The 26,053-nt window shown below is 46.2% G+C and overlaps 1 protein-coding gene across 5 annotated transcripts in view; it reads left to right on the forward strand.

The window, feature by feature from the left end:
* Positions 1-26,053, forward strand: part of ADIPOR2 (adiponectin receptor 2) — a 421,991-nt gene that overhangs the window by 150,514 nt on the left and 245,424 nt on the right. For all 5 annotated transcript variants that reach the window (XM_069628629.1, XM_069628627.1, XM_069628630.1 and 2 more), the window contains one exon: positions 2,681-2,920. In XM_069628629.1, coding sequence (XP_069484730.1) covers positions 2,753-2,920 — 168 coding nt within the window. In that variant the 5' untranslated portion in view covers positions 2,681-2,752. The remainder of the gene's footprint in view (positions 1-2,680; positions 2,921-26,053) is intronic.

Consider the following 26,053-nt stretch of genomic DNA (forward strand, 5'->3'; position numbering starts at 1 on the left):
ACCTAGCCTGGAGCACTGACTGTTCTTCTTTAGGTTTCCCAGGGTGCTCTGCCCCAGGTTTGGGCCCCTCTAATTGCAAACACAAAAGTCAGTTGATCATGATGTACCCTTCTCTTGTTTTACAACTTTTCTCACATGGAATTTCCTCATGGGGTATAATCGGAAGCTTTCGAAAACGCCTAGCTCTTTGCTTTTCCTCAGTGCCACCACTCTGACTCTTTGCCCCTCTACATGTTTCTTACTGGCACTTTCCTTGGGATCTTTTATCCTCGGGTCGTCCTTTGTGCATACTTGTATTTCCTTATTCTGCTTTCACTTTGGGGTGCACACTTACTGTTCTTTCTCCACCCTGTGTTCCTTCTGTGCCTCTTGCACCTCCCTGCGTTAGTGGTCCTCTTCTGCCCTTCTGTTTTATTCTTCTGTCTTTGGCTGTGCCCACTTGCACTTCTTTTCAATCACCTCTGTCCTTGCACCTTTAATACTGTCACTTTCCTTCTCCGTGCTCACTTGCGCCTTTTCTTTATTTCTGGGCCGCTCGCCCTCTCCCGATTTAATTTCCTTGTTGTGCGTCTTTGCATCTTTAATATCCTTTTCCTTCTCCGTGCTCACTCACACCTTTTTTTCACTTTGCTTCTGTTCGCTCTTAACTTTGCGTTCGGGCTGCTTGCCCTTTCCTTTAAATCTGCTTTCTTTTTGTCCTCTTATTTTTGCACCATTCTCGCGCACCATTTACTTGCTTTCTTTCTAATTTCTGCTTCTTGCTTTCTGCTTCGTGCCGTTTTCCCAATCTTGCCTTTTTTCTCCCTTTCCGGTTCCAGCCACCCTCACGCTCCTGGGTTTCTCTCTCGGTCATGCGAAACTCACCGGGTAGCATCACACTGGCGAACGGTCTCTCTGGGACACTTTGGTCGAGGTCAGGGTCTCACCACCTGCCCCTCAGATAACCTTGGGCCCGGCACACAGCCCAAGGGAACGAGCACTTGCACAGACTCTGCCAGCAGGGTCCCAGCTGCCTTGCTCCGGCTTGTAGGAGACACGGCTCCCCAAACACGCTGTAGCCCTCCTCACACACCAGGCCAGCGTAGCAGGACGTTGCTCTGCTCCAGATCCTCCTTCCTGCAGCCCCCAGCTTCGCGGCTTCTCTGGTCCAAATTCCACCTGTGTTAAACCACACCTCTTTTTGAGTGAAAACCCCAGAAGTGGAGTCAAGTGTAAATAGTCACTATTAACTGCCTGACACCGCCTGACTCTATTAGTGGAACAACTCAAGTTCTTTCTAGGGTAGGTTACCCTTACGTTCCCCATGTTCTTTCTACAGGTAATCCGTACTGATCTTAGTTGCCTCTTTCCTGTCTCAGTATTTTTTAGGGGAGATGTGGAAAGATTGGAGATAATCTTTATGGGTGGAATAATCATAGGATGACGGATAGAGGAAAGAGGGCAATCCCCTGGCCCGGTTTTTAAAGATCTGAGGCGACTTCCTTCTTGTTAAGTTATCACTCACTCCTGACCCCCTGCCATAAAGGTACTGATCTTGACGGCCTCCCGTTGGGTCTGAAAGGTGCGGAGATAAATAGGTGTTAGGTTTAAAGACATATTGTTGTTTCGTCTGTCCTACCTCCCTACCTGCTTGTGTTCTAACATGGTATTCCCACCTCTCTCTTGGATCAGGGACAATGGGGCCTGCATATCGCATAAAGGCTTCAGGGACTTCTTTCTCCTTGCCTATTATCCTGTTGGGATACCACGTCTCACCTTGGGTATTTCCATGATCACAACCCCGGACTTCCCTTCCCAGGTGATCCTCCCTCGTCCACCCCCAGGGTTGGGATCCAAAAGCGATGGCCCTTCCCTGGCCACCTGAATAGAGAAATCTCGGGGTCTACATGGGAGAATACCCCTAGGTTTCTTACACTCTTTTGTCATGGGAAGTTGGGGGCAAGGATATCTTAAAAGCCTGTTGTATGTAGTTCATGAGAAGGGGCTGGGGTGTGGAATATTTACCTCTGAGAGGAGGTCTGCTTGTGATGTTGCACATTTTACACAGACTACACAAGTATGCATATGGTGGAAAGACCAATACGTTTTTACAAATGAGCATGTAACAATCCAGGACAAATTGGAACACTAGATAGGCCTGCTGGCCTTTCAGTCACTTTTCCTAGGCATTTCTTTATATTCTGAAATGTATACTTTCTTTCCAATTCTGGTAAACCTGCTCTACTCTAAATCTCCACATAGGCTAAAAAGATGTTGAGGTTGGTGACTGAGCCTGGCATTGTGGTGCGATACCCCAGTTTTAGGATGATGGTGGGAGTGAGTGGTTTGGTGACTGAGTGGAATATTTTTGGCAAAGGATCTTTATAAACCAATCCCCTGGTAAAGTCTAGCTCTGTTGGCCAAAGTTGGGATACGAGTAAAAGATGCGTGACTCTTGATCCTGCAATCCTATACGGAGGTCTCTGGGTGTTCTGTTCATTTCAACGATTTCATTTTCGAAACCAATAAGTATCGACCTTTCTGTGCTGAACAATTGATGAAGCCTGTTGTGAGTCCAGCATGCACCATAGAAATAACATACATACATGTTTAGTCATTTGCTCTCGATCTGATGTAGATTATTATTTTTTTTTAATGCATTTACCTATAAAATTCAGTGACACCCTTGTCTCCTTTCCAGGGCCTATTCGTCGTCCTAGAAAATCCAGGAAGCAGTGACAAACAATCCCCCTGAGAAGAGTCTCTGTGTCCCATGAGCAAACCAAAGGACCTCGGATCAGGGAGCATCAGTGACCTGGAATCTGTCCTCCGACTACGGAAGGGACACATGCCCGTTGATTTGCTGGGGACAGAACCCAACGATGAGCAGTTCAGTGAACTGGGGCCTCTCTTAGTGGACCCTCCTGCATTCCAGGAAGAAGTAGGTTCTGCATATGGTACAGCTTCTAGATCCACAACAATTACAAACGGTTTACCGTTTAAGTGAAATGAAGTGTCAATTAGTTTTGTTTTACTTCTAAAATTGATGCAGGCTAGAGGAACTGCCATATCATATCATTGGACGTTTTACCTCTTGCTTTCAGACTTACTCTTTCAGGTGATCATTTCTGTATTTCCCACGTGTTGTTTTTCAATAAATCTCTGCTGTGCAGGTGCCCGCAAAAACGTTGTTACACAAATGCGTGGTATAAAGTATGCATGCAAGTTCGATCGCATGCAAGTGTGGCTTAATAATGGGCAAAGTGTAAGTGAGAGTTTCCGCATCTTAGTACTTACACACTGCGACATTCCTGCAATGACGGTCCGTGTGGAAAGGAATGCATGCAACTGTGATGTGCAGAGGTGGGCCAGCGTCGACTTTCCTAAAATGGATTTGTTTAAAGTGGTTTCTTAGCGAGGATTGGTGGGGAGAAGCCATGGGGTGGCCCTTGGTAGGAAGGGTTGCAATCCAACTGATTTTGTGGGGGAAATATAACTTAAGACCGTCACCTTCTCTGACTGGATTGTATTGGTGTGGATGGTAAAAAGAAAATGTAATTCCCTCAGGTTCTTGAGAAAAGAGGAAATAAGAAAATGTTTTGGCCAATCCACAATAAATGCTTAGACATTATATTTTTTGTTACTAGGTTTTATTTGTATTAGAGCCAGAAACAATAGGCTTTTTTTTAATCACTTTATTTATCATTTAGGAAATAAAACATACAAAACAATAGCTTTTAATATAATACACTCAACCACATTCCGTTAATGTGAAAGACTTAAAAGTACATCATAATAAAATCAAATATGCACATCGAAAAGACAATAAAACCACAATAAGTGAAAGGGTGCTTAATACGTCGCTAATGAACTTCCAAACCTCATCAAAGGATAAATATATACCTCATTGTTTCCACTCATAAAGTTCCTACTGATCCAGGCCAAAACCAATAGCAGCAAGATATATTGATCTCAAAAGTAAAGTAGAAGGGCAGACCAGTGATAGATGTTTAACACTTTCAGTCTGCTGCTCGCCCCAGAGCCCAAAAATTCTCTTGATTTAGGAATCCCATACAAGGCACCCATAGCTTCAAGAGTGGAGTGGTATTAAATGTAACTTTCAAATATTTGCCACACGGAATAGTTGCCCAGGTAAGCCTTCATATAATTGGGAATAGCTGTTGGTTCCATACTATAATTGATACATTCTTCAGAGAGACTTTTGGTGGCTAGGACAACAAATGCTTGCTCTCTACAATGTGAGAACAAGCATTTGCGTGTGCATTTGTTAGACGTTTTTAATGCAGTGCCCAAAGCATTTGCTGGCAGATGTATAACCCAGGCCTTGAAGTAGTTTTGTATTTTTACAATAGTACTTGTATTCAAAAAGGTGTGATGGGCTAGTAAGACCTTCCACAGCATCCCCTGTAGACTACCCTCTGTAGAATTGGCTAATTTCCAATATAAGGAAAAGCATCGCACCAAGTGCTTTGCTTGAACACTAATCATGTCAAATTCCAAATAAATCTATTCTACAGGCATGTTCCTCAAAAGCTGCAGGAGCCCTCTCAAAGTAGTACACTGCAATTATTCAACTTCATGGATTATATCTATGGCCCAAGCTTCGGAGCCATATAATATCACAGAAAGTATCTTAGTTAAGTACAATCTGATGATAATTCCGACAGTTTTCCCCACAAAGGTATGCAAATGATTTAATGTTTCCAGCCGACTGGGACACTTTAATCTGCAGCTGTTCCCAGTGTGCCAATTAAGAGAGGGTTCCACCACGAGTCCCAAGTACTGATATTGACTCACCTCTTCAATAGGCACTGTGTTAAGTTTCCAAGGCAATTTTACTCTACGCTTTCTATGCGTTGGCCTAAATACCAACCATGATTTTGATTTTTACTAATGTTGATCTTCAGATGATTAAGGTCAGTATATCCATATAATCGATCCAACGACATCTGCAGTTCCTCAGGTGTACAGTCTAAGACAGCAACATTGTCTGCATATGCGAGCCATTGTAGACCAACATTCCCTAATTTAGGAGGAGAAGAAATGTAAATGCACAAACCACTACCCAAGTCGGCCAAATAAAGATTAAACAAAATAGGAGCTAAAATGCATCCTTTTTTAAGGCCAGTATTGGTTTGGATCCATTCAGTCATGGTTCAATGCTTATCCATTCGTACCATTCACCCAAGTATTTTTTTTTATAACACATTTTATTCTAATTTAAAACATACCTCAAATATAACAGCACCATAAATCACGTAGTGTAAGAGGATCTGGGTTGACTGAAGGAGAAGAACAAGCCAGAGCACAGACACAAACACGTCCCTCTACACTTCCCTCCATCCAAAAACCTCTCGCACATGGCTTCCTCCTATATGCACCGTTGGTATTGATACTTGGTCAGGCACCCCCATGCGTTATAATTCTTTCTCATGTGACATAAAAGACATACATCAAACAAAATTCAGCCGAGTATTTTGATGTAATGCTATGATCCTATTCAACAACCCAACAGGAATGTTCCAGTTCCTCAGTTGGATCCACAGCCGATGCCTCACCACGGTATCGAATGCTGCGCTATAGTCAATATACGCAACATTAACTGTTTCCTTGCGTATTAGCCATGATTGCTGAATAGCAGTGAATAATGTCAGCACATTATCAGTGGTGGTGGAACCCTTCTTAAAGCTCGCTTGGCTAAAGGGTATGATTTTATTCTCCCTAATCCAGGTATCCAATTCCTGCAGGAGGATATGCGCAAAGATCTTAGCAGGTGGGTCGAGCATCGCCAACCGGCGATAATTACCCAGGTCTGCTTGACTCCCTTTCTTATATACAGTTACAATCGTGCTCTGCGCCCAAGTGGCAGCTAAATCATTTGAGAGACTAATCCAATGAAATAACCAATCAAGAGCCCTGACCCAGATGGCGGCATTGCCCTTAATCAAGTTGTTAATAACCCATCAGGGCAAGGAGCTCTAGAAGATTTAATGGTTCCAACGATCTTAAAAGTTTCCTGTCATTCAAACATAAAACATGGCCATGGCACTATTACTCCCATAACAATTCCCTGCAGTGCATCCCAATCTATCAGAGTACAATGGTGGTGATTCTATCACAACCACTTTGAGTGCGATTTGCCTATTTTCCCAGTACATGCCAGGTGCAGCAACTTTGAAGGGCTGTGTTTCAGCTGGTGGTGCTTGAGGGAAATCAGAGTAATGATTGGTGTTTGATACTGTGTGTGATCTGGGCTGCCACGGAAATGACCGGCGCCACCAGGTGCTGCGAGGTCGGGGCCACTGCAAAAATGTCCGCCACTTCCTGGTGCTGAGTGTTCAAATGCTCAGATTGGGAAATTAAAGGTTAGTGCTGGGTTTCAGGATAATGTGGCAAGCAGCCTGTTTTTGAGGACTTTTTGGAAGGAAGGATAGTTCTCGTGTGGCAGATGTGCAGAGGAAGAGTGTCCCAGATGGTGGGAGCTAGGATAGAGAAGGCTGCGCCACCAACTATGGTGGAGTGGTAATAAGGAATAACGAGGAGGAGAGTTGATCCCGATCTGATGTTTCTGGGGGTTGATAGTGGATGATTTTATTCTGTAGGAACTCTGATCCTGATTATGGAGGGTTCGGTGTGTGATGCACACAGCTTTGAAGGTCGCTCGTAGGTTAATAGGGAGCCAGTGTAGTACTTGGAGTGAGGGGGTGCCGAGTTTTGGATTTATTGTAGTTTCTTTAGCTGACGTGCTGGGATGCCGAGATAGAGGGAATTGGCGTAGTCTAGGTGGGAGATGATGACACATATTGCAGAGACTTTGAGGATAGGAGAGAGAGAAAAAGATTTGTTTTAGGATGGGTACGTGGAAAAGGCAGGTTCTCAATACAGAGTTGATGTGTTTGGAGGGAGCGAGGTCAGCGTCTATGGTGCATTCAAGATTTTTAACAGAGGGGGAGGCGGCAGGCCGGTCTCCCAGTGCTTTTGGCCATGTTAAAGGTTGGGGAATCAGAGCAGTTTTGCTGCATATAAGGATTTCCGATATGCCCGGGTTGAGGATAAGGTGGTTGATTGTCACCCATAGACCGATAACTGAGAGGCAAGAAGCGAGGTCAGTATGTGGGGAGGCTGGATTTTTAGAAATTTTGAAAATGATCCCGGTATTGTCTGCGTAATTGTAGCAGGTAAGGATGTGAGAATGGATGAGAGCTGGCAGTGAGGTTAGGAAGATGTTGAAGAGGAGGGGTGAAAAGGGGGCTTCTTGTGGCACTCCTTTTCTGACGGGACGAGGGGTGGAGGAGAAAGATGGGAGGAGAATGAGTTGCAAGCGATTTGAGATAAAGAAGGTGATCCAATTAAGAGCAAAATGTTTGAGGCCTAGGGTGAGGAGCCTCTTCCAGAGTATTGCGTGGTCGATGGTATCAAAGGCCGCAAATATATCCAGGAGGCTCAGTGCAGCACACTGAATCTGCATTTATTTTTCGGTCGTCCCAGATAGAGACCAGAGAGGATTGCGTTACACAGAGTGGCTGGAACCCTGATTGGGCTGGGTTGAGAATTCTGTTGGCTTTTGTGAAGTAGCTAAATTGCCTGTATACCACATGGTCAGTTTAGCAATGAAGCGGGTGTTGGAGATTCGGCAGTAGCTTGATGGGGAGAGTGGATCGAGGCTGGGTTTTTTGAGTTGTGGTTTGACATAAGCGGTTTTGAAAGCCTCTCAGAAGGTGCCAGGTGAAAGGGATTCATTGATGATGGAGCGGGCTACACTGCCTGCACAGGTGGAGGTAAGGATCTTTTTTAGAATGGCAGGTGAGCCAGGATCTCCAGGTGAGCCTGAGGGTCAGCTAAGTACTAGTAGGTTGCAGAAACCGGCCTGGGAAAGAGGTGTGAACGAACATCAAGTTGGTAGGGAGGGCAGGGAGAAGAATGGGTCTGAGAGAGGGCTGGATGCGAGGGGATCCAAGTTAGTTTTGTGGTGATGGTACAATGTCTTTCAAGCACAACGTTATGGAAGTGGTTGGACATTTCATCACAGAGAGTTTGTGAGTTAGGGGAGGGGTCAGGCAACACATGCAATTGAATTACCTTAGGATTTTGTGGAGTTCCCTGCATGGATTGTTGGCATTGTAGATTCTGTTTCCATACTGTTTTTATTTCGTCTTTCTTCCTTTCGTACAGATATGCCCTGTTCAGTCTTGTGCCATTTACTGTGTTGAAGTCAGCAGGGAGGTCCAGAAGAATGGGGGCTTCTGTGTGCCTGCCTGGTTCTTTAGGCCATGTCAAGGAACATAGGAAATAATGCAGATTTGGTACCACAACGAGGGCCATAATCATGCTTCGGCATCATCCAGAAATGTGAGTTCCTACTGTGCACTTGAGTAACGTGTAACAACGTTTATGACAGCATGCAGGTGGTGTATCTATCATGCACTGCCAGGGATGTCATTTAGGGGTAGCCAGAGGTCACAACTGCGACCTCTGAGGTCTCCCTTGCGACCGCTGTGGTCTCCCTTGCGACCTCTAAAAAAAGAAAACAAAAAAAAAATATATATATATATTTTTTTTTTTTTAATGCTTGCTCCTGGGTTGTTGCCAGCACCATGTAGCTCTTTACTTCTGGAGTGGTTGGCTTTCTTGTTCAGGCCCCTTAAAAAAAAGAAGAAAAATAAGAACAGGAGTGCCACAAGTCTAACACTTTCAGCACTGACCCTCAATAAGAAAGAATAGGAATACCAAATAATGTGTCTTTCTGGAATTCTATACAATAATTGCTAGACTCATTAAAGGTTTATTTCATGCACACTTCAGGGGGTGAGTCACTGATTTAGTCTGTTCTTAAATGCCTCAACTCAACCTTTCATCCTTCTGAGGTCGATAAATGAGTACCAACACAGGTTGGATGATATTGGATGTATATTTTTTCTATACAAAGTGCTTAAGCGTAAGTGCTATATAATAACACATTTTTATCATTTGGTCATGGACATCTGCTTGCATTCACAGTAATTTGGTAATATGGGCCTACGCACACTGATCTGAACGATACATATGGCGATCATTCTTGTATGAAATGTATATCACATTACAGTGATATCGTAACCATATTTTTCGTAGTGTACAATGCTATGTGATGTCACTTCCTGTTTTGTCAACGGGTGAAAGGTTGTGTTCCATCACTTCCCGCAATATCACTTCGGGGTGGGGTCAAATGACATCACTTCCTGTGATGTCATCAGGGGGTCAAGGGTCATGTGATGCCATTTCCGCTACCCCCGGCATTTTGGTGAAATGACATCCCTGGGCACTGCTTTGGCTTTTGCTAAGAGGGATTATTTGCATCCACTACAAATACCACCAGTTTACCATCTGCAGGAATGCAAGAGCTGGACTGTGGACAGTCCTCACCCTGGGGTTCCTCTAGAGCTTTTACTTTGGCTCATAAAGCCAGAATCTGTTGTAGTTCTTATTGCAGTAAAACACTTTTGTTAATGCATGCTGATGGTCGAGAAAATGACAGGCTTCTTAGACTCTGGCCTGTGGCAGGGGGTTTGTTGTGAAATAGACATTTTTAAATGTGCGGATAGAGCAGTTTCTCTTACAGCGCTCACAATATCCACTTGCATACAATTCTAAGCAGCAAACAAGTAAAGCGATTGTATTTCTGTGCAGAGAAGAACAGAAAAGATCTAGTCTGGCAAAGATGAACTGCAGGATAACCTAGAATACATCAGATGCACCTGCCAAGTGACTGACCGTGAGTTGCATAGGAAGCCCCTAAACGTTGTATGTTTCATGGATGACCCAAGCTTTTGCAGAAAAGGCTGCAACACTCAAGGCGTCCCTAGAGAAAGCACACATGAACTGCCCCGCGCCTATATTTAGACAGCTGATCACCCTCACAGGTGTGCTTCTGCCCTTCCAAGTCCTGAAGTCTGATGCTCTTGGACAGGAAGTGGGTGAGCCTAATTCCAGTAGCTGTGCCTAGTTTAAGGAGAATGCTTAACGTAACATCTATGCTTGTTAGGATTTCCATATAAAGGAATATGTTTAATGGGCTCCATTTTTCATAAATCTCCCCTCCTTAACACGCTTGTATCGCCCACATCAGGAGTGGCCCAAGGACACAAATATGATAAATTGCCATGAATCATAGCTTAGTTAAAGGAACACTCCTTAATCCTTCAGCTATCACTACTTAGCTCTGCATGAGAGGGCAGGCGGGGGATACATGCCTCTATTCCTTGTGGTGAGCACCCCCACCAGCACTCTTTCATTTCCCCACGTCTTCCCTGCATCTATCAATAAGCACCTCAGTGGAAGTATACAGGTCTGGAATCCTTTGGGTTGTCCAGTTCCAGGCCTCGAGGGCTGGATCCATGTCGGGTTTTCAGGATACCCCTCATTAATATTCTTGAGATAAATTTGCATATAATGATTCTAAATGTATGCACGATTTTCCACAAGAATATTAATGAGGGGTATCCTGAAAACCCATCAGGAGAAAGTTTTTAAGCAATGGTTGATGGAGCAGATGTCTCCTACATGCCTGTCTACCTAGCTTTTAACTGTTGAGTGGTGCTGCTCTGCGACGCTATCCAGCAATTCTACTTACTCCCTGCTCATCCCTATCATTAGCTTAACCGCAGCCCCTGAAAGATGTTCCATTTGCAGATATTTCAGAGGTTCTGTGGCGAAGCGGGTGTGTGCTTATGTGCCTTTTGGTCCCTGGTAAGTGATGTCTGTATTTATGCGCCACTGTCTTTTGGATGAGTAAAGAGAATCAATTTGGAATACTGGGATATGGGGGATCGAAATTTAGTTGCTCTGTGTCGTCTTGCTTCCAAGGCGAGCATGTTGCCGTTGAGCTATCCCCCTCGCGTACGTTCTAAGATGGCGGTGGTATGCCTTTTGTCCGAGCAAGCAACACCAGTTGTGTTTCGTTTTTTCAGAACTGTTAATTGTCAGATTTGTAGTGTAACTCGCATGGCCGCGAAAACATGCCATATCTGACTTCACAAGGCCAGTCTAGCAGAATTGGTTTAATGCTTAAGTTCTCCAATGTGTTATGTTGTTCATTGCACATTCTTTGGAAAAGTTCCTTAAAGTATTAAGGTTGGGAAAGATGTTAGTTCCTTCAATATACAGACAGCTGCTGTGTAACGATAATTAAAGTTTCTGTTTTATGTAGATGTCACCTAATAATATACGCTATTTTTCATTCATCTGTTTTCATTTGCTTCAATGCAATTCAATATGTAAATACTATAGTGTGAAAACATTACACCGCTCTCATTTCTGCAAACATTTTCACTCGCCTTTAGACAGTGACGAGTAATAGACCATTGGCAAGTAAAACATGTTATGCTGTGTGCTTGTGGATAGTTAAGGGGGCAAGTGACTTTTTATGCCTGGCTTATAGCTTGAAACTTGAAAAGTTTAGCCTTGCTTTGAGAATAAATGATATGCAGGCCTGCGCTCTTGGAATCCATCTTACCCTATGGGATAGAACATCTCTGCTGGCCAGTCTCTGCTTTCTCATTCTGTTATGCAGGTGCTGACATTAAAGCGGCAATCCTTCTTCCTACATTAAAAAAAAGTGCCAGATGCAATTCAGCTCTTAAGCAGTAATGGGACTTTGGGCCTCATTACACGGTAGGCGGTGAGCCATGGCGCTGTTAGCGCCATGGCTCATGCCGGTAAAATACCGGCACCGCCTTGGCGGAAAGGGGATTTACCGCCCCATCCCAAGGTTGGAGGGGCGGTAAATCCCCCTTCCGCCATTGCCCTTCCCCATTCCCATTTCTGCCCCATAGGGCTCTATGGGAATGGGGAAGGCGCTAATTACGGCACCGCAATTTTGCGGTGCCGTAATTAGCTCTGAGGTCCCTTAGCGGGTTGCTTTTTAACGCCTGCAAAAAGCAGGCGTTAAAGCTCCAACCCGCTAAGGGACCTCGTAGTAAGGCGGCAGGGATTTACCGGTACCGGTATTTTACCGGTACCGGTAAATCCCTACCGCATACCGTGTAATGAGGCCCTTTGACACTTGTCTTGCACAAACCTGACTTCTTAGCGTTCAGTCTTGCTCAGTCAGTTGTCTGTGATCCATGTACTTGCAAATGTTTGTTTGCATGTCTTCCTTATTGGGTTGTTCTGTGGCCTGCAAATGCCAAGCAATGCTTCTATTAGCTGCTTCAGACTCACTAGGGGTTCCCCAAATTAGGAGGAGGCCTTCCCACACAGGCATCAACCATAGAACCCCGACCGAAGAATTGGGTGTAAACATTTTTTTTTTTAAATCAACTGGAAGCTACTGCGCTGGCATAGAAAGCCACTTGCACCCTCAGTTCATCATGTGTACACAGCACGCTAAATGGGGGTGCACTCTTAGATTCTTAGTGGTGCCCAAATATATTTTAGTCCGTGGTATATTTCTCCAGTTGCCATTAGTTGGTTTGGAAATGGACAGTTAGGAACTGATATTGCAGCCTTCCCGTAGGGTGTCTGTGTGTGGGGGTTGGTTCATTGGGAGGTGCTTTTTATGCTGTCTGAGTGTTGGCAAGTTTTTGCTGATTATGCATTACAAAGCACGTTTTTTCTTTATTATTATATGATATGATTGGTTATTTATAACACGTTTAATACCCAGACGTTTCTAAGCACAGACCCGGGGATGAACCTGTGTTGCTCCGTGTCGTCTTGCTTCCAAGGCGAGCATGTTGCCCCTGAGCTATTTTTTTCCCTCGAATTTCAAGTGGTCTGAAAATTTACAGAATTCCCTTGTTAGCTTGTTCCACAAATGTGTCTACCATAGCGAAGGAGGATGGAGGCCCTGTTTTTTTCTCTCCTAAATCTCCTAGTTACTACATAATTTCTGGATCTTTTATTCTCTTCTTGATTTTTGGGTGGTAGCCACTAGGCAGTGAAATGCTTTAAGAGCTGGTGTTATATGTTCTCTCCTGTTGATTTTGAATAGCGGTTTAGCTGCTGCTTTCTGGATCTGTTGTAGTTTTTATATGAGGTAGTTTGGCATGCCTAGATACATGCTGCTGGCATAATCGATTCTTGAGCGATCCAGAGAAATGATGACCAGCATTCAGTGTGGGAAAGTTAAATATCTGAGCGAAGATGATCGAATCCCTTTTTGACAGCTATGTTGACTTCGAGTTTCATCTCGAGGCCGTTGTCAGTATGCCGAGATTCTTGGTCATTTTAGATCTTCTGGGGCATTTACCCATTTCAGAAGACAATGTTTGAGATGTTTCAGTGGCTGTGCAAGGTGAGAGTGTTTCTCTTTTGTTTGGGTTCAATATTAGCCCGTTAGCCATCACCCACTCACTTAATTATGTGAGGCAATTGTGGAGAGTGGTGCTGGAGTTTTCCCCTCCCTGGTCATCTTGTATATGACTTGAGCGTCATCTGCATACTTGTAATAAGTGAGCCTATATGTTTTATTGCTCTTCATCAGTGTGACCATATAGATGTTGAAGAGGAGAGAACTTTGAGGAACTAAACGAGGTGTGGTCCCAGACGAAAGGGGGAAGCCAGGTCATTTCTGTGCTGTCCTTGGGAAGGATCTCATCCATTGTAAAGGGGGTGTTATTTCAAATCGTCTGATGAATGTACTTTTTGACTGTGTCAAGTCCACTGTGGTGTTTGAATAGTAGTGGTGAAATGGTGTTTTCTTCTGCAGATATTTTGAGGTTGTCTGTTGTATATTAGTGCTGATTTGGTGCCTCTCAGAGGTCCAAAGTGGTCTTATGTGTTATCCAATTCTACATGCTCCAAACTGTGACTTTCTACTTAGCTTTCTAGAATTTTGGCTGGGTATGGTATGTTTGAGAGAAGTCAGTAATAGGAGTGGCCTTTTGTGTCTCCAGCTATGTGTTTCCTATTTTTAAGTGGTTTGACGTAGGCAGTCTTCATGCTTTTTGTGTAATTCCTGAGTTAGCAATGACGTCAGAAGTCTTCTGCGAAAGCTGGGTTGTATGAGAGTGGCCCGTATGCAAGTAGGAATCTGAGGTTAGTTTGCTAATTGAGTGCAAGGTGGATCAGAGTGAAACTGTCATGTGAGGTTAAGACTTTGAGTTATTCCTTGTGTGTCCCAGAGAAGACCTTTTTTCCAGTGTGTTTGGCTTGGATGCTTTTTGAAAGTTGTTGGGGATGGATTTGTGGGCTATTTCCTTGTAGTCGTCTGATGACTGTTTCCATAAAGAAGAGCATGGCCGTTCCTCCTTTGCTAAGAAGTTCATGGATCTCTGTTCTATGTTTAGAGAGAGTGGTTGTTTATCAGGCTTTAGGGGATCTCGTCACATACCTCTAGGTCCCATTTTAGTCATTGGCTGCTTTGTATCGGTCTTGTCCACGTTGTGCATATCAGGATTTGGTTTGTAGCGTGGTTGGTCATGGGGGGTAGGCAGCTGCACAGATGCGGTTGCTTCCTTGGTAAATGGCTCCTGTAGGTTGCAAGCAGGTTCCTTTTTTTCCATCAGTTTCCTGACCCGTTTAAGACAGTTGTGTATAGTGTTCAAAGGATGTCATTTTAATGGCTACTCTATGAAATCGGAGTGGGTGTTTCTAGGTATCTACTGAGTAAGCAGGCTGATTTTGTGCCCTGAGCTAGAAAGACGCATATGCAGTGATGAGCTGAGGCAGACCAGTAGGATGCAGTTCAGAGTACGTGTGACTCAGACCCACACCTAGGCAGTTTATGATGGGGTCAGTGCTATGTACTTAAACTCTGTGACATGTAGAAAGTGCAGTACATGTTAAAACTCTGCTATCCAGGAGCAGAAAATAGCTGGGTATTGTGTACAATGCTTTTATTCTGAAGCTACTACGTGCACAACAATAGGGTGGGTTACAAGACGTTTGACTCATGGAGTAGGTAGATGCAAGGCGCAACGAGAGACAATGTGCTATGTTTTGCCCTGGGAGACCTGGGATCAGGTAACAGTCTGAGCTGGCGAAATGTGCTTTACCCTGGCGTACCTAGACGCAGAACGCAATATAGGGCATTTAAATATGCCTAATAGGGTCATCAAGGATCAGAATAGTGGGTTGCAGTGCCATATGCATTGGCCTGGGAACACCCCGATGCAGAACAGTCTGGACATACATGGTGATATTGCATGATATTAGACTATTGTCTGTGGAAGTCTCCGCAAACCTAAAGCACTTAGTTGATCCACAGTGACAGGTGCTATACAAATATTGCGTAACATTTCTGTGCACTCTGTTGCTGTTAAGATTCAGTCAGCATTGTAAGGTTTCAAAGCAGGGTCTGCTCGCTAAACTGCCAGGTCAAATGCCAGGGCATCAATGCCTAATGTAGATTACTGCACGCCCAATCATCAAGGAGTTTCGCATCAAGACATTTAGAATGATCTGAGGGGTCACTTGTTCACTTATTCTGTTCTTATTGTATAATAATCCAAAGATCTGCCCAGGAGTTCAAGAGAGATGGGGAGTTTTCTTTTTATTTTTGAAGGCAGAACAAGAACTTGCGTTCGGAGGAATAAAACATATGCACCAGAACCAGATTCCAGGCAATCGACTGAAAAAGGACAATCCTGTCTATAGAACGGCAGGCAGAGGGTGAACCCCTGCTTTGGATTTCCACGGAGAGCACCGTTCTCTACATATACAGTTTTTGTTTACCCCTTTATTCTTGGGTAAAATTACGCAACGGGTTTGCAGAGAAACTGGTTGGTGAGTATTTTGTCATAGGATGTTCGTTGTTGACACAGCTGGCGACTTCACAGCTTGTGTGTGCCAGAATAGCCGTCTGGTGACTCTAACATTGCTCTTCAAGTTTCCTGCAAGCTGTTGGCAACCCCATGAGTGCAGCTATGTAGGCGTATCCTAGGAATCTTTGTACCAAAGTAGAATGTTGGATGGGACGGGTTTTGGGGTACTTAATCTGTGTAGCTCATCATATCACAATCCTGTTTGTAAAATGAGGAATCTTTTCTAACCATATCTTCTGTTGCCTGTGCCGGTCGAGCTGTGCAAATGGAGGAAACATCCCTGGTGACACTGGTTTAACCATATCTTTTGTTGCCTGTGCCGGTGGAGCTGTGCAAATGGAGGAAACATCCCTGGGGACACTGGTTTAATCATATCGTCTGTTGTCCATGCCGGTTGAGCTATGCAAATGAAGGAAACATCCCTGGTGACACTAGTTGTTTTCGGGAAAGAGGAATCTTGGCAAAACAAAACAAACTCTTAGTAAACAGCATAACTGAGAAGCGATGCACAGCAGACAGAATTCCTGGGCACGGCCCGTCTGTCTAGCACTGGCCATCCTTCATACCTTTCTTCATTCATGGAGAAGACCTTTGCTGATTTCCAAGTCCTTCCTCTGTGTGCCACGCGTCCACACCTACCTCGAGATGTCCCGATATAATGGCTAATCCCCCACACTAACGTGAGATGGGGGTTTAGATTCTATTAAAGACAAGGAGCCGAGTATTATGCATTTCAATCTTTACTCTGAAACCACAGCAGCAAAGAAAAAACTTTTACAAACAAAAAAGTTGTAAAGAACTGAACTAAACAGAGTCCAATGTCAATGTAAGGGAGCTCCCCAATCCATCATGGAGGACAGGTCATGCCCTGCAGGAGACCAATGAGCAGGGACCCTTCCTTATATAAGTCCATTACTCTAGTCCCAACTCCTCTTTCTGTAGCTGTCTTGAACCAGATGCCCACTGCACAGATCAGATGATAAACGATGACGACAAATCCAACTAAGCTCTCGTACCATGCACTCCACATCTTGTAACTGTGATCCACACTCCTGATCAGAACCTCAACTTGTAGCTGTAAGAACAACAAGCACGAAGGGTGGGTGGATGGGAAGAACACCAAACCAAGAATGTTCTCTCTTGAAACACCTGTGTATATGCGTGTCATAACTGCCATATCGTATCATATCAAGGGCGGGTGGATGGGATAACACTCACCTCCTTGTCTTTAATAGAATCTAAATCCCCATCTCACGTTATTGTGGGGGATTAGCCATTCTATGACAAGACAGGAGGCTCATATTATGCAAGTTTGAAGCCCTTGCATCCCATTAGAACAACATGATCAATACAATAGTGACAATATAATAAAAATAATAGGAGAAGAATGTTTTAAAATGTTTTCATTTGATCAATCAGCTGACCGCAAGAGTATTGCCCAAAGGTAGGCTGGCCAAATAACTCTTATAAGGCATAGCCCAACACACTGCAAGAAAAACAACTGGAAGATGTGCCAATTCCAGCGTTCCTTATAGGCCACCAAAACCAACTGGTTAAAAGAGAGGGGAAAAACACTGAACAATGTTTCACTATACTAATAGGTTAGGAAAAAACCCATCAGAGTAATAAACTCCCTGTTGTCGAATCAAAAATTTAAAACACTTAAATTCATACCCTCTTTGGGAACCTAGATAGCAAACAAAAGAAGATAAACACTTAGCTCTCCTGTAGATAAAGAAAAATACCCCCTAGGGGGTGAAAGCTTTGTAGGTTCCATCCCATGCGTTAAAGGAAGATATCGTATTAGAAACAGGACATGTCACATAACTACACTGGGGAACCAAGTGGGAAAGACAAATCTTTATAAAAGGTAAAATGGGAGTACATGGTCATTTTATTAATTTGTAATAGGATGACCTATCCTGAGCGGAGCTGAAGCAATAGACTTAACCCACAATTGTCCCCAAACATATGTGTTTACTAAGAAAGGTATGTCTTCTGGAGGTAGAAGCAGAATGGAAGAGAGGGGCCCCACCTGAAAAGTTAAACCTGCCAAACCGCCAAGACAGAGACCAACAGATCTCCCGAGCTCTTGAAAAAGGACTCTGCTACCCTGACAAAAGGAAGATATTTACAAAAACCGGACCCTTAAGAGACCGAACTTGGTAAGGAGAAAACATGTATGTTACATCCAATCGCTACCATCATAGTGATATCTGAACCCCTTTGTAGATGTGCCAGGTGCTTGGAACTTGTTCCCTCCTCCATGGTTGCAAAAATCCCCTAGAGGATCATAAACTAAACAAAGGGGGACCACTAAATTCCATAGTCTTAGCAAAGACTCTAAACTGCAAACAGTTTAAACAGTTAAAATGAAGTTGCTCACCAGAAGAAGACTAACCTCTACCCTAGCCAACCTGAAGAACCTTGAAGCCCCCAGCACCCTGTGCTGGCACCTTATTGCAAACGATCTCCTGTGAAAAACCAAAAGGTCTACCTGCCATGCAGGAGACTAGGAGAAACAAGTCAACAACTAAATGTATATCCCAGCCCTCTGGAGATCGCACTGACAGACACCTTCTGAGATAGATAACGCAGAGACGTTGGAACGCCTTGTGATAGAGGGCCGTAATAACTTGGATGGAAGATGAGTAGCACTCCCAGACCCCTCTATCCCACCAAGGGATATTGTGCCTTCCCAAAGGAGGGGAAAACCTCCCCCACTTATCTAAGGAAAAACCTTGCAACCCAGAAGAAGGCTACCCTGAGGACCACCCTAAAGCCCAGCTTTACACCCTTAAAATAAATACTCTTACACTTCCAACCAACCCCCTGACAGTGGAAGGGGCTTCGCTTAACTTAGTGAAATACCAGGAAGTAGCGCAAAGGAAAGTAAACTGACGGGAGGGAAATGCTCAGTGCGAGTCTGCACTGGTCATGAGCCAGAACTCCTGTAAAAGGAAAAACGGAAACCATCAGGCGTTACTCCAAGAGGTGTAATATTATGATGTAATCTCCCCCAAGGATGGCGGGAAGGGGAATGAGGGGGAACGGGACTTTGGGATAATTATCATGCCCCGTAAATGAAAGGTTGTGAAAGAATACTGGCACCACTGTCCCTTCAAACACTGAGGTCTGAGTCTCGGTATGCATGTGAGGCTGACTGGTCACTATGGGGATCAGGGGGGAAGGAAAAAATCAAGCACATTGCCCATAGCAAAATAGCACTTATATAGTGCTTAGAACCCTCAGGTACACAAGTGTTGCTCATCACTACTACCAACAGTGCGTGATGTGAGGTGTTCACTTATCGATCTCTGAAGGATGTAAGACTGATTAAGACCCTCCCAAATTAGGAACCTGCATCAGTAGGCTCAGTACAGATCTGAAAGCCAGCACTCTATTTGCTGCACTGTAGAAAAAAATATATATATAAAGGAAGAGGCTAAACAACTCTCTTGACGGTACAGAACCCTTCTTGTACTCCTTGAGCAGAGGAGAAATTGTAAAACACTGCTAGACGGATAGCTGAAAACAGACAAACCTTGGGAGGAAAACCATGGGCCGGCGCCAGAAAGTTATTATTCGGCAACTCTTCCCTCTGATACCAACAAGTGTTTCCAAACACTCCATCCAATTAGAACATGGTTGCCCAACTTGCCTTGCAACAAAACTGAACAGATAACCCTGAGCTGACCTTGTCTCCACCAATAGTCCACATAGTATAATGAATGCCATAATGGGACAAATAGTAAGGGAAACACGCCACCCACTAAAGAGAGCATCAGGCCCTGCAGACCTCCATAGAGGCATAACGCATCATCTTTTCCTTCCTCATGTTGAGAGAAAAATACTGCAGCTTAATCAGCACGGGTATTGGGTGGAGCAATTGTTATCGGGGAAAGCAAAACCTAAGGAAAGGACCGAGTTGTCCTGAAACTAACTAATATAAAGGGCGACAGAATTTGAACTAAAAGACGAAGGTTAACACCAGTGTGATGGCTAGAGAGGAAGGAACAACCCCCCATGTGGGTCTGTTTACAACTACCTCCACACACTCTTTTCTTTAAAGTACTTAATAAATAAATAAAATAATATAAAATATCCAAAGAAGAGGGGTTACGCCCTCACAGGGGTCCAAACCACGCCCTTATAGAAGCTGATACCTACTGGGCTATCTGGGCTACTGACAATTCTGAAAACGCAAATGTGTTCCAGGCATCACCTAAACATATTGCTTAGCAAAAGAGTACACTGAGCAAGTGCACACTCAACTGCTCACCCTAGCAGGGTGTGGAACCAGCAGAATACGAGGGGTTCACCTCGCAGGAGAACACAGGCAAAGCCTGCCACCGAGCAGGTGACGGTACACCTACAGGGAAGATAATGACACTGCCACATGCAGCCCCTAATACAAACCAAAGCTGCCGACTTTAAGGGAGGAATACACTGAGCAAGTATACCTCCAACTGCTCGCCCGAGCAGGGCATGATAACCAGCAGTACGCGAGGGGGTAACCTCGCATTAGAACTCAGGCAGAACCTGAAACCGAGCAGGTTATGGCACACAAACAGTTAAGGTAATCGCCAATGCCATATGCAGCACACAATGTTTCCGACTGTAAGCGAGGAATACACTGAGCAAGTGTACCTCAAACTGCTCACCCTAGCAGGGTGTGGAACCAGCAGTATACGAGGGGTCACCTCGCAGAAGAACACAGGCAAAGCCTGCCACCGAGCAGGTGACAGCACCCTTACAGGGAAGATAATGACATCTGCCACAAGCAGCACCTAAACAAAAACTGCCAAGTTTAAGGGAGGAATACACTGAGCAAGTGTACCTCAAACTGCTCACCCCAGCAGGGTGTGGTAGCCAGCAGTGCACAAGGGGTTAATCTTGCATTAGAACTCAGGCAGAACCTGAAACCGAACAGGTTATGGCACCTACAGTGAAGGTAAATCACCTATGCCCTGTGCAGCGCTTAAATAAGTAATTAATTAAATAAATAAAACGGCAGATTGGCAGCGTATGAGGCTCTTCAGTAGGTGAACTAGTGTCAAATATAAGCTAATAAAACCAATTTCGAAAAACAAAATAAAAAGTAAAGTTTGAAATATATATACATGTAAATACATATCCATAATATATATATATATATATATATATATATATATATATATATATATATATACACACACACATCTATATGTGAACACTGGAAATGGCGGAAGCGAACCCAGGTCCCTCTGCATGGTAAACCTGCAGCCTTCTTATTGAGCCATCTCGCTTGTGTGCAGAAACGGAAGCCTTCCTTATATTTCCCAACAATTAAGGGCCACATTAAATCTGACATAATATATCCATATATATATATATATATATATATGTATATGTATATATATATATATATATATATATATATGAAAAACATAGAGGCGTTTCAACTTATAAGGAGGATACAGCTGCACGCTGTAGAAATGCTCACTGAAAGAGCTTTACCCGCAAAAAGAGGGCCGTGCGCATCTTTGAAAATTTAATTTTTATTTCCAAACACTTTCAAAATTTTGATGTAGGAGGATTGGCTCGAACCGCCAACCTTTCAGGTACAAGTCACAGACACTGGCTTTGTAAATACGCTCATAAAGAAATGAAAAAGGAAATGAAAGGGGGGCCACGCGCGTCGCCATAAATACACTCAGTATTGACATGACAGGGAATGCTGGAAAAGGAGAACGCTGGGAAAGGAGTGGGCGAGCCAACCATCAACACACAGCAACCCGCGCGGCTTGGAGCGAAAGGGCCGCTCGGCCCATTAAACAAATCCAGCCGCACACGCGGACTGGAGTCCAATTACCCACAGGAAGGAATGAAGAGAGCAGGCCGCTGGGTGCTGCTCTCCAAGCAACAAATCCCTGAAAGGACACCTGCGCTGCTTGAGCGCCAGAGACCCATGTCAGAATAAAGTGGCGCAAACCATAAATTTAACATAAGTTTAAAACCGTAGATAAATACTGTATAACCACAAAACCCCACAATATAAACATATTATGTTATTATTAACACAATATAAATACAATATACTTCATGACACCCTAGCATGCAAAGCACAACTATAAGGAGTGACATAGCTGTGGTGTCAGCAGCAAAGAAAGAGGAGTTGGGATTAGAGTAATGGACTTATATAAGGAAGGGTCCCTGCTCATTGGTCTCCTGCAGGGCATGACTTGTCCTCCATGATGGATTGGGGAGCTCCCTTACATTGACATTGAACTCTATTTAGTTCTGTTCTTTACAACTTTTTTGTTTGTAAAAGTTTTTTCTTTGCTGCTGTGGTTTCAGAGTAAAGATTGAAATGCATAATATGAGCCTCCTGTCTTGTCATAGAATCAAATAACATTGGCAGGAAGAGCCTTCTCTTGCTAGACCAATTGCAGAATGCTAGAAGTACTCCTCTGCACTTCTGCAGATCTGTCAAGACTCTTGCTCTTTTGCATGGACTTTCTTGTGTGGGTCCAAGAACCCTCGAAGTGTAAAATTACTTTTTGAGCACGGTACATAACGTAGAGAAGATAGTAGGGGCCCACACCATGCAGTTCCTGGAAAGCAGGACAGTTGTTCAGTGACAAATTACACTAAAGAGCATTTTCAAGCAAGCCTTTAACAAGTAATCTGTTTAGGGTCATCATCCCCTCAATTATGTCTGTCCTTGTACTTGCGAGCCACACCAAAGACCTGTCTGCAATATGTAGAACCCTGGCATGTATGCTACCTAGTCATACCAGTGGCCAGCCTGCTCTACAGTGACCGAATGGCAGCCCGTTTAAGGGTGAAAATAGGCCTTAGCCACCGCTTTGTTATGGGATTGGAAAAAACCCACTGATGCATAGTGCCCCTCCTGGGAGCATTGTAGCTCCCAGGATGTTGTCATGGGTCACGTGGCCGTAGCCACGTGACCAACATAATAAAAGTACCGGGCCGCTTCTGGCTCGGGAGTCGCTCCATCAAGAGGCTCCGGTGTCGTTCTTCGTTAGCACCATGCTGGTGCTGCACCGTGTTAGCTGGGCCGAAGGACGGGGCCCAGCACGAGGACGGCGCCCCTACTGGGCAACGCCATTCCAGGGTGATCCCTTTGCCATGTGACCATGGCTGGTTGAGGCGACCCCGGCCTAGGTGCCCCCAGGGCCGAGACCGTCGTGTGCTCGGTGCCCCCAGCCACATGTGGGCTCCAGTGACCCGGAGCGCAGTGGTGTGATGCCCACTGCATTATCCGTGGCGTGAGTGCCGCACAATCGGGTGATCCCGACATGAGAATGGGGCTTGCCCGGTGACCCGGAGCAGGCCCCCCAACAATGGCGACGAGGCCTCTGAGGAGGCGAACAACCCACGTGCGTGGCGGATGGCCGCATGGTGGGTGTTGCGGCAGCTGTGGCATTCGCCGCAGGAAGGAGATGTGGCCTGCCCACCCCTGTGGTGCCCCCCCACCTATCCATCCGAGGGAAGAGACACCACCCCTGTGAAAAGAGAGTGGTGGCCGTGTCGGCGGCTGCCGCGCATGGTGTTGGGTCATAGCGGCCGCATGAGGTGTGTGATCGGGCCCCCCCACCACCATCAGGGGGTGGGAAGCTGCTCCTCCCTCCCCTGAGGGGAACAAAAGTGTCTGCGGCGTTGGTTGCTATGAGGAGGCGATGCCCCTCTCCCCTGCCCGCGATCTGCTGAGCAGGAGGAGCTGCATACACCGCCAAAATGAAGAGCGGCGAGGGACGCCGCAGGAGAGAAGTGTGCGGCCCCAGACGGGGTTAGGGGGCTGCTACTCCTCCCCAACGGGAGGTGACAGGTGAGCTCCAGCCACGCAGGAAGCGGCAGGTGGGCGCCCATGCTCTGTGGCCTCAGCCGCAACACATGGAGGTGGCCTCTGCCGCAGCAGCGGATGGGGGAGATGGAGCTCCCGCCTCCACCGCAGCGCGGGCCTTACCCCCCAATCGGGGCCCGCGAAAGAGGTGCAGCCGGCCCCCAGGAAGACCTAAAGCGGCTGTGGCCGCAACGAGGAGGTTTGCTGCCTGCCCCTCCCCAACCCACAGGTGGGAGAAGTTGAAAAGCAGCGACGTTCGCTGTGGAAAAAAAATAACCAAAAAAAAAGGCAAAATGGACTAAAAGCCCGAAAGCCCCCGGCAGCCCCTCAAGAACACGGGCCTGCCGCGGCAAAAAAAAATAAGAGGAAAGCTGGCGGCCTGTGCCGCAGGGAGGAGGTGCTGCTTTCCCTCACAGGGGGATGCCCGGCGGCCACCAACCACAGTAGGAGGAACAGGAGGCAGGCCCAACTCCAACTGGGCCCGCAAAGAGTTTTGAAAACTGGAGAAAATAGCCCTGGCGGCCCGGGAATAAACAAAGGCGTGGGTGTGGCCAGACAGCACAAACCGCACCAAACAGAGCGGGCCGCGGCGGTGAGAGAAAAAAAAAACTTTTCCCATTGAGTGTGGGGTGGGGGCTCTCCAAACACGTTGGGCCCCGTGCAGGTGGTGAAAGAATGCTCCGTGCTCGAGCACGGTGGAAGGAGATGCCCGGTCGCAGTGCCACGACCGCAACGAAGAGAACACGGGTCGTCGCCGGCGAAGGGGAAGAGCCCCCAAGAAGACATGGAGCGGGTGCAGCCGCAAGGTGGGGGTGAGTTGCCCCTCCCCCTACCCGCAGGCCGCAAAGGTGGAGAGCGGCGGCTGTTGCCGCATGGGAAAAAGAATTTGGGTGCTATCGATGCTGGCGCCACCCACCTGCCCTGGGTGGTCTCCGTGCCCGGTGGCGAGGAGGCCTGCGGCGCTCACGATGGGAGGCAAAAGAAAGGTAGAGGGGAGCTGAACATCGGCCGCGGCTCGCAGAGTTAAGGCAGCCCCAAAGCAACAAAGAAAGGGCCATGACATAACGTTCAACTGTCCTTGCAACAAGGCTGCAGGGTCCCAGCCCCTGGTATAAGATGGAGGGATGGCAGTTTTGCCGGTGTTTTGTGTGTCCCTCCACACCCGGCAGCTCGGGCACCCTGCCACTGTTCTCCTGCCATATGCCCCACAAAGAGGAAGCGGGACAACGGGCTTGCAATCAAGGTGCCAGTGGACCATCACAGGCACTCCAGACTATGGACTTGGCCGATGTGGCCCCTGGGCCTTCCCAGGTGCGGCTTTGCCGGTCTCTCTCTTTGTGCGACTCCGGTGCGGCTGCCCGAGGCAAACACTAGTGAGGACTGCACCTGGCCTCCGGCATCGTCAAGATGGCGGAAGAAGGACACTGTCACCAACGCCCCCAGGAATACTCTGAGCCGACGGACATGTACGTGTTCAATATGATGCTGTTGGTGGGACATGTAAGGTGGTGCCAGTACCGCTTAGAGTTATTCTGTTATAGTAGAACCACTCACCCCGGTTAATAAAGTGGTGAACAATTAGTAGAGTGGTTATAGGAGCAATAGTGTCCCTCCTGGGAGTATGGTAGCTCCCAGGATGTTGTCATGGGTCACGTGGCCATAGCCACGTGACCAACATAATAAAAGTACTGAGCCGCTTCCGGCTCAGGAGTCACTCCATCAAGAGGCTCCGGTGTCGTTCTTGGTTAGCAACATGCTGGTGCTGCACCATGTTAGCTGGGCCCAAGGACGGGAGCCCCTGCTGGGCAACGCTGTTCCAGGGTGATCCCTTTGCCATGTGACCATGGCTGGTTGAGGCGACCCCGGCCTGGGTGCCCACAGAGCCGTGGTCGTCGTGTGCTGGGTGCCCCCTGCCACATGTGGGCTCCAGTGACCTGGAACGCAGTGGGGTGATCCCCACTGCATTATCCGCGGCGTGAGCGCCGCACAATAAAACCCGTCGGGTGATCCCGACATGAGAATGGGGCTTGCCCGGTGACCCGGAGCAGGCCCCCAACAATATCCCTTTCCTGCTTCAAAATAAAAATGAATTCATGAATTTTAAAATGTGAGCCTTAACATTCTGTTAGTGCTTGCAACATCCTGTGTCCCAATCCGACCACAGATGTGAAAGCCAGTGACTATTTCGTTTCCACTAGCCAACTGCAATCTCTAACCTTCGTACAGAGAAACCTTTGCTCCGAGCCGCGTGCTGTTGTCACGTGGGCTCCGCGAGGGGAACTGTGAAGAATGCTGAAAGCCTTTGGTGTGCTGCACCCTTTCCTGCTCCCTGCTGGTCACTGATAGTTCCGCCTGAGTGCAGCGGCACGCAGTGCTGGAAGAAGATGGAGGCATGACAGCTGCGAAAGCCTGATAACAAGCAGTCACTTTCTGCGTATAACCCGTGAGTGGGCTCTCTGCAGCT

This window comes from Ambystoma mexicanum, chromosome 12, assembly GCF_040938575.1.
Source record: "Ambystoma mexicanum isolate Mex_15411 chromosome 12, UKY_AmexF1_1, whole genome shotgun sequence".
Lineage (NCBI taxonomy): Eukaryota > Metazoa > Chordata > Amphibia > Caudata > Ambystomatidae > Ambystoma > Ambystoma mexicanum.